This window comes from Hibiscus syriacus, unplaced genomic scaffold (genome assembly GCF_006381635.1).
Source record: "Hibiscus syriacus cultivar Baekdansim isolate YM2019G1 unplaced genomic scaffold, ASM638163v2 tig00001644_pilon, whole genome shotgun sequence".
Taxonomy (NCBI): domain Eukaryota; kingdom Viridiplantae; phylum Streptophyta; class Magnoliopsida; order Malvales; family Malvaceae; genus Hibiscus; species Hibiscus syriacus.
In genome coordinates this window covers 5528627-5541967 of record NW_024061878.1, presented here as the reverse complement: position 1 = coordinate 5541967, position 13341 = coordinate 5528627, and the positions used below count along the sequence as shown (strand labels likewise).

General features: G+C 29.5%; 1 protein-coding gene across 1 annotated transcript; it reads left to right on the top strand.

Moving 5' to 3' along the window:
* The first annotated feature begins 8716 nt into the window (after positions 1–8716).
* Positions 8717–12474, top strand: LOC120129552 (serine/threonine-protein kinase D6PKL2-like). The gene is made up of 2 exons (XM_039147021.1): positions 8717–9322; positions 11652–12474. Exons 1-2 carry the CDS (start codon positions 8769–8771, stop codon positions 12442–12444), a joined length of 1347 nt encoding a protein of 448 aa, XP_039002952.1. The 5' UTR covers positions 8717–8768; the 3' UTR covers positions 12445–12474.
* The last annotated feature ends 867 nt before the right edge of the window (positions 12475–13341 follow it).

Sequence of the window (13341 nt, the reverse complement as noted above, 5' to 3'; positions counted from 1 at the left end):
CTGATAATCTGAATAGAAAATGGTGTGATTGTGGTCGATTTCAAGCCTTCAGATACCCATGCGTTCACTCGGTTGCTGCATGTATGCATATGAATGTAGACTCATACATTTACGTTGATGATTGTTATAGCTTGCATACTATGCGCAACATATACGGTTACGAGTTCAAGTAGCTCCCGAACAATGCAAATTGTCCACCTATTGTCTCTGAAGAATGGTTTCCCAATCCGTAATTACTAATGAAGTTTAGGGGTCCTCTTGAATCTAGTCGAATTCATACTGATATAGATGACCCTCAAAGAGAGAAAGGTCGGCCAAAGCTATGTGGCTACAGCAGAGGTGAAGGCCACAATAGGAAGAACTGTCCAAATCTCTCAAGATATCGAGCCGGCCAATAAATCTTTTGTAATCGTATTCTCATGTTGTACCGATTTTACAAATATCAATGATAATTTTTCATTTTTTTTACGTTTCATATATAGTTGAAAACAATAACCTTTAACTAAACTCAAATTCATACATTTATTTAAAATATTTTGTTAACAAAATAAACATTTTTCCTCTCAATTTTTATATTATTTTTCTTATTCTCATTCATTTCGATGAGTCGTTTGTTGCATCAGCTTGCTAAGTCTTTATTATTATTATTATTCTCCTTCTCCTTCTCCTTCTCCTTCTTCTTATTCTTCTCCTCCTTCTTATTCTTCTTCTCCTTCTCCCTCTTCAACTCCTTATATTGATCAACAATAAACTTTATTGATTCTTTCACCCACTCCTCATCAGAAGACAAGCTTGAATCCGAATCATCTGAAGAGTAATCAGACCAAAGATGATCTTCAGAAAATTACTTGAAATATTCTTTCCACAAGTGCATGTTTTGGTTCTTCTATGACTCTATCAACCAACCCAACTCCTATTTATAGTTAAAATTTGAGAAAATGAACGTTGGAACTCGTCACCTCGAGGTAATGATTTCCAACGACTCTTTTTTTGAAACTAAAAATTCACATAATAATCTTGAAAAAATATTTTTTTAATGAAACTCGTCACAGGAAATATTAAAATATTGGGCTTATAATAAAAAAATTATATCCCATGAAACTCATCACCTCAAGGTGACGAGTTCCCCCTGCACTGTAGAAAATTTCTTAGATCCCAAAATAATTTTTGAGGTGCCCTATTGGGCCAAGTAATTATTTCGGGTGTCATAATGGGCCAAAAAAACCAAATACATGGATCCTATATAAACTTTCACATACAATTTAACTTGATACATTCTCAGACAAAGACTTTAATATTGTGTCATATTTAAGGTTATGATTGTTACTTGTAGATTAAAAGGTTGAATAAATATGATCGCCTGATAATAGATTTGATTCTGTCATACTATATAGTTTGCCAATAGTCGTGTGCAGAGAAGATAATTAATAGAAAAATGTGAAATCTTGAAACTATGATCAACAAAAAGAATCATCTAAAGGAAAAAAAAACTAGTTTTCTCTCATAGGTGTGCCGCTCATCTATTTTCTTTTTCGTCTTTTTTTATTGGTGACGGCACCAACTTTAATGTTGGTTGTCGATCGTCGATATTCTTTATTATTATTTTTTCTTATATCATATCTTTATTTTCTTTTGATTTTTGTTTTTCAATAAGTTTGCATGTGTTGCACGTTTTCATCTGCATTTATGACACATTTTCTTATGTTTTTGGCATGTTTTTTTGGTTTTTTCATTTATCTTTTTTTAAGGGTTGATTTGGCATCGCCACGATTGATCAAGATTGTACTTATATGATATCTTGTTGATCTTCCTTGCTTTGACTCTAGGATTGGATTTGGATACTCAATTTACGTTCGTGGATAGATTTTTACGTCGCCTGAGTTTGATTTATGGTTTGTCGACGGTCTTTCAATAGCTTAATCCCCTTTGTGGTTCGTTTGTCAATGTGATCAGATCTGTTTTTATCTATCGTTGTTTGAGTTTCATTATTAGATTTAATCTTTCATTGTATGGTCCTTATCTGATATTAAATTGCTAGTTTTGTTTCAATGATTATATTTCCCCCTAATTATGTGCTTAATTTACGATTGTAATTGTAAATCCTTATTGTAATTTGTGATATTTCTTATTTTGAATAAAATTAGTTGCTTCTATAAAATCAACAAAAAATCTCTTATTTTAAAGATTTTAGTTATAGAAAGAATTATTAACGAAAGGTTTTTAATTAAAAAGATCTCAAGAACATATAACAATAAATATATATACTGTATTTAAAAATAAAATTATTCAAACCAATTAAACTTTTGACATATTGATAAAGTTCAAAATATCTTTACATAATTAATCCACTAATATAAGTTATATATTAAAGGGTATTGCATCAAATCATAACATGCCAATGTCCAAACATCTTTAGATTTGCACCATTTTAAGAGGGTGTTGTTCTTCGTAGACATTTTTAGTTCGAATAGTGACATCTGTAAAACGTGTATGTCGTCAATGACTAAGAAAGATTATGAATAAATTTATTATTCAGACTATTAAAAACCGAATTAAGAACAACTACAAGTTAAGCAGAATGATATTAGTCTAAAATTTTTAAAAACTTCTTATCATGCCTCTCAAAATATTTAAAAAATCCAATTAAACCTTTAAAAATTGTGAAAATTCTAATTAGACTTGGATTTATCCCAAATATTTAGTTGAGTTTCAAGATGGACCTAGACGGGACGGTCGCTCCCTTAAAAATATAAAATTATCGTGTATTTTTATATTTTTATATATTTTTTATTAAAAATTTGTTTTCACCCCTTGAAATTTTATAAGTTCAAATTTGTCCTTGAATATAAAATTCTACGCCCTTCCATGATTTAATAGTTTGTTTGGAAGAACAAACATGGAAATGTCTTGCAGGCCAATATAGTGAGCATTCATTTTGAATTCCAGGTTGCATGACAGCAAGGTAGAAAGGGTCCTCTCAATACACGACAATCAATTATTTCTTGGTTTACAATTAGTTATTCATATTTCGGCATGATAATAACAGCAACTATAAAAACACACACACACACACATATATATATATATATATATTATATATATATATATATATATATGTATATATGGTCCATAATCGATCCGTTTATTAAATCCAATTACATAGTCAAGGTGTCATTTTCATTTACAAACATGAATGAAAATAACAGACGAGATCAAATATTAGATATAATGACAAAGAAAATCCTGGTATTTAATTTGATAATTATATTGGTTCTTATTTTTATTAAAGTATTTTGATCCTTATTATATTAGATATAATAAAAATAGTTTTTTAATAGAATCATTTGTCGGCAAACAATAAATGCTCTAAAACAATAGCATTTGTGTCCTAAAATGAAATGTTGAGATCATAATGATAAAAAATAAAAGATAAAGTTATTATTTGGTTAAAAATTTGAATTTTTTTGTCCTAAAATGAAATGTCGGAGGTCAAAATATCCTATAAAAAATATAAATCAAAATGGCTGTTTAATTATCCAACTAACATATTTTTAACATTATGTCTAAATATTATTGGGGGTAAGAATGAATAAGTAATTTTATGTTAAAGGTATAAACTTTTATAAAATTATACTAACGATTTAAAAATATAAAACAATAAAATTTTAAGAATGCAAGTTATATAAAAATTTGAGATTTTTTTGAAGAATATAATTGCCCCAATATTCCCTGGATTCATCACTGTCCAAAGGTGAGATAAAAGCCAAGTAGATCAAATCAAAGCATTAAAATGGAAATGGACTATTCAAGCAATTGAAGCCACAACAAAGGCATATTTGTCTTGGTATATTTGTACAAATTATCCCACATCGCTTTGATGTAAGCTGGGCACGCAGGTGAGAGTGATCAAGGTGGCCTTGCTCTTGAACCGACGGTTGTCGCTTATAAAATAGGATTAATAATGGTGAATATGATAGCTATCTAACTGTGTGCAGTTTCACTACACGACATTATTTATTAGACACATTAAAACTTTAAATACTGGTATAATATTTATTATATTCTTTTGCATCCATAGAATGAGTTACTTATATTTTTATATCATATTTAGGTAGGTAAATGAATCGAATAAACACGAATAAAGATATGTTAATGTTCGTTAATTTAACTTTATCCGAACAAATGAACAAACATGAACAACTAAATGAACGGGATTTTTTGTTTGTGTTCATTCTTTAAAAAATTTAGCTCGTTCGTTTAAATTATAAACGAGCACAAACGAACAAACATAAATTATTTGGGTTTATACTTGAGAAGATTTTTTTTTCCAAATAATTTTAGAATTTATATTTTCTTTAATTGATTTGAGTATTTTTTTTGAGTTTAAAATTAATTGAGTTTAAAAATATTAATGGGTTTAAGGATAAAATTTATTAAGTCTTAATATTTCAAACAGGTCTAGAGAACATAAACGAACAGATTATCGAACATTCACGAACGTAAATGAACGGACGAACCTTTTGTTATTGTATCTTCGTTTAATTAAACGAACATAAAATCTCGTTCGTTTAATTAAACGAACATAAACAAATTTTTCGCCGAACAGTTAATGAATAGTTCCCTGAATGTTTCGATTCGTTTACAAGCCTATCCTAATATGATATCTTTAACATATCTAGACGTCTATAGCGTAATTGTAAAATCAGTTCTTATAGTCTTTTTAAAATTAAAATATGCTCTTTTAAAAATCTCGCTTCAGAATAGAAAAAATTGTTTTTAATAGTTACTTTATTATCTTTTATTATGTTTATTTTCTATTTTAGCAATTTACAAATTTTATCAAGCTATAATTATATATAAATAAATTATTTATAAGTCAGGAATTTTTATATCTTATTATGTCAATTTTTAGATAAAAGTTAAATAAAACACATTCAGTTATAATAAATTTATTAATTTATTAATACTTTTTTTTTATTTTTTTATCATAATTAAAGTTAATATATTATAATATTAAAAAAATAAATATCAACTAAATATTATTTTTTATCTTGCAAAATGTGTATAAAATAATCATTTATCTTCTCAAACAAAAATTTTCAACCAGTAATACTAGACCCTTAAATCTTAAATCAAATATTAATTAAAAATAATCTTAAACAAAATAATCCAAAAATTCTTTTCAAAACACTCTCACCATATTTTTCAAAATTAAATTTAAAATGATCCTAAAAATGACTACCCTAATCCAAAATATAGTTTTATTATTGTTTCAATTTTATAACCTTTAAAAGAAAATTAAAATTACAATTTCAAATTTAATTTTTTATCGATTAATCTGGGATAAATACAATGTAGTATCTGTTCAAAGATAAACTCTCAATCATTTGACATTGAACGCTCACACCTCTGACATGCCTGATACTCAAATCTAAACCCTTAAATAATAATAATAATAATTTATTTACCACTGAAATCACTCGATTCGCGTCACAATTTAAATTTGCACACGATAAAATATAAACTTTAATTTGTATACTTCTAAGACAATACTATTGAAACTTTTTGGAGGTTGGAATTCATCTACGCAGTACTTATTGGAGTAATAATTAATAGTTAGGTTTTATGATAAGTGTTAGATAATAGATATAATGATGACATATATTATACTTTTACACACAAGTACATATAATTAAAGGAGGTTATTAGTTTGAACACCAATAAATTGTAATAAAATTATTAAGTATTCATTATTAAATGGTTAAAAGTATTTAGAACATATACTATTTTATAATTATCTAAATTCAATAAGAAAAATAGGTAAGTCTTCAACGTCTAAATCTAAGATACGTTAATTTGTTCCCAAAAACCCTTAAATATAAGTTGTCATATCATTTGTAATAAAATGATAACAAGGGAAAAGGGTAAATTGTGCCTATTATCACCGAATTTTACTATTTATTCTATTTCACTCAATGTGTTTTAAATTTGTAAAATTTATCATCGAACTAACATAATTAACCATTTTTGGTCACTCAGTCGTTTTTTCACTAATGGTCATTATAATTGAGCTGTTATATAGATGCAAAATAACTTTGTTTTGGTGAACATTTTATTTTTCTAAAATGGTGTTTTTAACGCCGTTAAATATTTAACGGACGAGTGACCAAAAATGCTAATTATGTTAATTTCTGTGAGGAAATCGAATGGATTTAAAGTACAATGAGTGAAATAGGAGAGAGAATAAAGTTTAGTGATGATTGGTGTAATTTACCCCAAGGAAAAATAAAATTATTGAGTAATGAACACAAATTTCCACATAAAATTAAGAGTAAATTACGTAGTTAATATCTAAATTATTAGTTTTAATCTGTTTAAGTATCTAAACTTTTAAGTTTTTTAAAATCATACTTAAAGTTTAGTTTTGTTTCATTTTAGTACCATGTCATTAAAAACTTTAGTTTTTGTTTCATTTTAGTACACCGTTCAAAATTTATCATTAATTTTTTTAAAAATTGAAAGTTTACGTATTAAAATGGACCAAAACTGCTAGTTTAGCTACTAAACACATTAAATTTTTAACAAGAGGTACTAAAATGAAATGAAAATGTTAGTTATGGTTTTGAAAAAAAATAAAAATTTAGGTATAAAAAGGACCAAAACTAATATTTTAGGTACTAAATGTATGGTTTACCCTAAAATTAATTATAAATAGGTATAATGTGATGAAATATTCAGATATTAAAATAATATTATAGATTCAAATTTTAGTATCACAGATGAAATAAATTTAAGTTAAAAAGATAGTTCTATAATACACCTTTGTAATATTTAATTTTGAATAATTAATTAAATTTAAGTAGTTTAATTCCAACTTTAGATATCTAGCGGCCAAATAGTAGGGATTCTTTTAATTCCGATTCAATTACTTCTTTGGGTAAAGTACACAAATAGTCCTTTGACTATATTATACTATTTTATTAAGTCATTCGACTATTAAAAGTTATAAAATCATTCTTTGACTATAGAGTGTTGTTTTGTTGAGTTTTTGGACTAATAAAAGTTATAAAATAGTCACTCGACTATTCATTATGTTACAAACTCGTCATTTTTTGTTAAAAATTTGATGGTAATTTGAGCTGAACCGTTAACCTACTGGCTGTGATATGATAAAATCTGATCTCGAAATCTCAAACAACAATCATATTTAAGTCATCATGCTATCGTCTAGCTTAGACAACCACCAATCTTTTAACGGAAAATGACGACTATGGAACATAATGAATAGTCGGTTGACCATTTTGTAACTTTTAATAGTTGAGGGACTTAATAAAGTAATATTCTATAGTTGAATAATCATTTTATAATTTTAAAAAATAAATTTTAATATGATATTATTTTAATTTTTAGTTAAATTGTTTCTTATTTAATCTATGATAATGTTACTTAAACTTGGATTATCGACCATCGAGATAACATATCATCCTTTGTCATTAGAACCTCTTCTTGTGATTTGTTTAATTCAATTTGTATGTGATTTTGAGCGTGTGATTGAATATTAAATTAAAAATAATAATATTATAACTTTGATAGTCGTAATTCAACTCGAATATGGAAGTAAACGAAATTCGATTTGGTTTTTAAAAATTGATTTTTTATTTATTTTAAGACACTCAAATCAACTCAAATTTGTGAGTTAATTTTGAGTTCGATTCGAGTTTGGATTTTACCAATTCAAAAATAAAAAATAGTTTAAAAGCAACGCTGATTTAATTTTTTTAGTTAAACAATACGATTGTTTTTTTATTTAGTATTTAAAGTTTTTTATTTATTTAATTTTTTCTTCACTTTAAATTTATTTATTTTTACTAAATTTTAATTAGACTCCTAAAAACTGTAAAATATAAAATTACCTTCAATTCATCCTTTTTAAAATATTTTTTTATCTTTTTCAATTTATTTTTGTCTAAATTTTATGACTTCATTATTTTTACAACTCCACCTTCATTTCAAGCACATATTTTATTAAATTTGAACCACATAGTCCTTTAAAAAAATAAAATAAATATGTAACTTAAAGTTTTAATTTAAATGATAAGTTTCTTATTTTTCATTTTCATCCCTTAACTTTACATTTTATTCAATTTGATCATCTAAATATAACCTCCTGCAAATTATTTATCCCTATCAATCACATGACTCATTTATACTTTGATCAATGGGGTTTTCCTCAAAAATATCACTCTTCAAAAAAATATTATTATAAATATATTTTTATAATTGTAGATGGTATTTGATTTATTAAATAACATTATAAAACTTACTTACATATGTGAAAAAGAATATGTATTTATGTTTTATATAGTTAGATAAAGTATTTAAATTGAAGCTAATTTGTATCATAATATGAGAAATAAATATAATTAAATTTTAACATAAACTAAAAAAAATTGAATTAGACAAATTTCAAATGAACATTGACAATAAAATATATCTCACCAACTTGGTTAACTCAAACCCTTTTAACTTTACCCAATCGAATACTCACCAACACTTTGAATCTAAAACATTATAAAACTAGAATGCCGATCCATTACAAAAATACATCATAATAGAGGGATTAAATCTAAAGTTAGACCTTGTATTCATTGCGCAAATGAAAAATAATATAATAAATATTGCCCCTTTATCACCCCGAGACCAAGCCCGATGCACCATCCCTTCAACTATAAAGCACCGTTTCTCTCTCAGTGACACCATTTCCAACAATGGAGGCGTGTGTGGACGACTTAGCCGACGATCTACAAAGCTTAAGCTTCACCTCCACTTCCACCGTAACCATAAACCGCAGCACCAGCTCGGGCTCCGCATCCAACTCCGGTTCATCATCCCTCGATCCCTCAACCCACGGCTCATTCTCTTCGAAAGCCATCCGTACCGGCTCACTCTCCCTGGCCGACCTCCGGTTCTCTCTCCGTCTCGGTTCCGGTGATATAGGCTCGGTTTACCTAGCAGAGCTCAAGTCTAACGCCACTGATACAAACAAAAACGACAGTAGCAACGACCAAAACGTCAGGAAGGAAGTCGTTTTTGCAGCGAAAGTGATGGACAAAAAGGAGCTAGCGTCGAGGAGCAAAGAAGGGAGAGCGAGGACGGAGATTGAAATACTGGAATTGTTGGATCATCCTTTTTTACCTTCGCTGTACGCGGTTGTAGATTCCCCTAGATGGCTCTGTTTATTGACGGAGTTTTGTCCCGGCGGCGACCTTCATATTCTCCGGCAACGTCAGCCTCTCAAACGTTTCCCTGATTCCTCCGTTAGGTACGTCGTCTCCGTTCACCTTTGTTTTTATTTATTTAAAAAAAAACCAAATTACCTTTTCATTTTTGGATATCTGAGAGTAATGTGTGGGGCCGAATCAAATTTTTTTGTTACCGTAAATCGATTGTTTTAACTAAGATTGACGGTAGGTCCGGTGTTGGAGATAGTAAACCTATAATTTTATGACACGTGGAATATGAAATATAGTGCCTAAAATACCGGATCGGAGCCGCTTGAAATTACCTTACCCTCCTTGTTGCCTTATTGAATCACCCGTCCAGCTTAATTGGTAGAGCTTAAGTCTCTAACCTTATAGTCGTGAGATCAAATCCACGATAATCAATTTATAAATCTGACTGCTTACCTCATTACATACGAATGAAAATAGGGTGAACTAATTTCCTTATTGCCTTGTTAAAGTAACCCACTCACTACATAACGCAGCAGAAAAAGCAATATAATGATCATACTAGATTAATTAATTATTAAATCACGTGTCATGTTTCTTTTATGGTTATTTTTTCTTAAGATTTAACGTGTCTGCATGTGTATTACTACTTGTTTTGAAATTGTTAGTGAATTATGAAAATTGTAACATGGATTAGGAGCGTTTGATCGAGTCAAGTAAAAAAATTTCGAGTTACTTGAGTCGATTAGTCCTATTATACTAGTCGGACTTTATTTGTTGAGTCAAGTCGATTTTTTGAGTTTATATTTAAATTTAATTGTAAATATTTATAATATTATTTTATTACAATTTAAGTGACTTTTTATAACTATATATATAATACAAATATATTTCTTCATTTTTTTCATATGGGATATACATATATCATACAAAGTCTAAAGACTCGATTCAAACTTGAAAATAAATCTACTAATTACTAAAAATTTCGAGTTATTCGATTTTTATTTTACAACTAGATTTGAATTTAAAATTTTTTCGAGTTAAGTCGAGTTTAAAAAATTGCAACTCGAAGTCAATTTGAGTCAAGTTTTCTCGAGTCGAAAATTTTGGCTTTTCGAGTCGAGTCTTGCTCACCCCTAAAATGGATAGTATAACGGATGCATGAATTTATACGAGATGTACAAACCTAAAAAGTTATATGCGAAGTTAAATCACTAAAAGAAAATGTTTAAACTATATGAGAATTTAAAATTTCTAGAAGGTGCGACCAACCCAGTACCCACAATCCATCTTTAATTAGCACTAGGGCAAAGTTGTGCATCTTAATTATGTAGTAATGTCGATTAATTAGTTGATGGAGAAGCCCATGCATACATGTCTCGGTTGAGGTAAATTATATTATTTGAATACTTTGAATACCCTTTTTATTTTCCAGGATTTCTGTGATTCGTTTGTTTATTAAGTTGTCTTTGATTTGATGAGGGTAGACCCTGTTTTCAATTTTTATTTATAGAGCTCTCCGGCCCCTCCCCGGTTAGTGTCCTGTCCGGGTTATTGCCACGTAGGATTTAACGTTAGGGGTGAACTTATAAATTGAAAAAGCAGATTATTATTAGAAAATACAAAAAAATTCTAAATTATATGAGAATTTGAATTTTTCAGGAGACGACTGTTCGATCAACCCTCGGTTGATCCCTAGTGATAACATGTTAATGTAACCACCGTTTATTTATAAATAGAAAACAACAAATCCTTTTGCCTTCCATAATGAGTGTTAAGTCTTTACATGATTCATAGAAAATGTTTCCTTTATGCATTATGCAACATCTAACTTTTTCATTTATGTCCCAATGATGTAATTCTTTGTTGTGCTAGATTATTCACACCCACCATGGTTTTATTAGTATTTCCACTATAAATAAATCAGGCTCGAACATGTTCTATGCTCTTTGTTTTCAACAATTTTTTTTTTTGGATAAATTTTATTTTCAACAATATGCCACCCAAAACGCTAGGGAGCATCCAGGAAGAGAACATGCTACAATATAAGGACACAAGTTTGAGAAACTTTTGATTGCTTTACTTCTCCCTGTTGAAGATTTTTGCCTCTTGAGGCATCTAGAAAAAGAGACAAGTAGGTCCCTATTAGCATGCATAATGTAGTAGAGGTTGAAGCAAAATAATTTATTGTCTTAATTTGGTGTGTAAATCAAGCAGAAAATGGCAGCGGATGAGAATGATAATGGGAGTAGGTCCCTATGTCCCTTGGCTAATGTGATCAAAACAATTCGTGACGCTAAGAGCATCTCAATTATTTTAGCCATTCATGGACATTGTGTATTATGAAGTTGTTGATCTTAATGATGTAACTGATTAATATTTTAGCTACTTGATTGCTTTCTTTATTCTTGGTGTCTGTAGGTTTTATGCATCAGAGGTGGTGGTGGCTCTAGAGTACCTTCACATGTTGGGGATTGTTTACCGTGATTTAAAGCCCGAAAACGTGTTGGTTCGATCGGATGGTCACATTATGCTAACGGATTTTGACCTCTCGTTGAAATGTGATGATTCTACATCGACACCCCAGATTATTTCCGACCAAAGACTGCCCGTCCCTGGTCTGCAAAACTACCATCCTGTTGATCCTCCTTTCACATCCTCTTCATGCATCATCCCAAACTGTATAGTACCCGCGGTGTCGTGTTTCCACCCGAAGCGCAAACGGAAAAAGAAGGATGTCCATCGTGGTGGGCCTGAGTTTGTGGCCGAGCCTATCGATGTCCGGTCAATGTCTTTTGTAGGGACACACGAATATTTGGCACCGGAAATCGTGTCCGGTGAAGGCCATGGTAGCCCTGTGGATTGGTGGACATTGGGGATCTTTATGTATGAACTGTTCTATGGGGTAACACCATTCAAGGGCGTGGACCATGAGCTAACGTTAGCCAACATCGTGGCTCGAGCCCTTGAGTTCCCGAAAGAACCGGCGGTGCCTGCGGCGGCTAAGGATCTAATATCCCAGCTGTTGGTGAAGGATCCAACGAGACGGTTAGGGTCCACCATGGGTGCATCGGCCATCAAGCATCACCCATTCTTCCAAGGGGTCAACTGGGCGTTGCTAAGATGCACATCCCCAACATATGTACCTCCGCCATTTAGTAAAGAAGATGAATCAGATGAAAGCTGTCCAGAGACCCTAGTAGAGTATTACTAGATGAAGTAAAGAACAGATCAGTAAATAAGAGGGGGGGGGGGGTGAGAATCACTATAGCAGTCATGTAACTTGTGTTTATATTTTTAAAATCTATATTCGAATAACTATTCATTTTCCTTTAGCTATTAATATTTACATTCATTCAACTTATATTTAAATACGAATATAAATATTTGAAAAATGAAGGATGGATATTGACTTGGAGATATCGGTATATATTGACGTATTATGCATTCAGGGATGGGGGCAAACAGACAATTTCGTCCTTATTTATGTTAAGAACATACATAAAATTTCGTCCTTATTTTATATTAAGAACAAATTTATGAAATTATAAAAATAAATTTATAAAATTTTATATATAAAAATATATTATCAATAAAAGAATATAAAACTATTAAAAATATATAAATATTAGAAATTTTCGATTGTCCGGTCGATATTTGGATGCAAGGATGGATATTGAGTTGAAGAGTCAGAGAATGGGCTTAACAATAGACGAGGGAATGAAAAGTGGTGGGTTTGTTTTCAGGGTAAATTAAATAAGATACTATTGAATTTTAGTTGTTGTATCATTTATACCATTAAATTTTTAATTTTATTAATTATAGTATTAAATTTTGATTTTCGTTTCAATTATATTATTAAGTCGATAATTCATTAATAACCAAATCAAAACGATGTTATTTTAGTAAGGTGTCTACGTCGGACAACCATCAATTACGTTGGCAGCCATCAACTACATCATCATTTTATTAATGATTTAACGGTTCAAGGATATAATTGAAATAAAAATTAAAATTTAATATTATAATTAAAAAAATTAAAAGTCTAATAGTATAAAGAATAGCTATAGTTTACTTTTTTATTTTATTTTATTTGTAAGACTGTTGCCCC

Bases quoted from the DNA above. Each gene is read 5' to 3' on its own strand.
- LOC120129552 (XM_039147021.1), top strand. From the start codon at position 8,769: ATGGAGGCGTGTGTGGACGACTTAGCCGACGATCTACAAAGCTTAAGC. The intron at 9,323-11,651 runs GTACGTCGTCTC...TGGTGTCTGTAG, and splicing joins TTCCCTGATTCCTCCGTTAG to GTTTTATGCATCAGAGGTGG.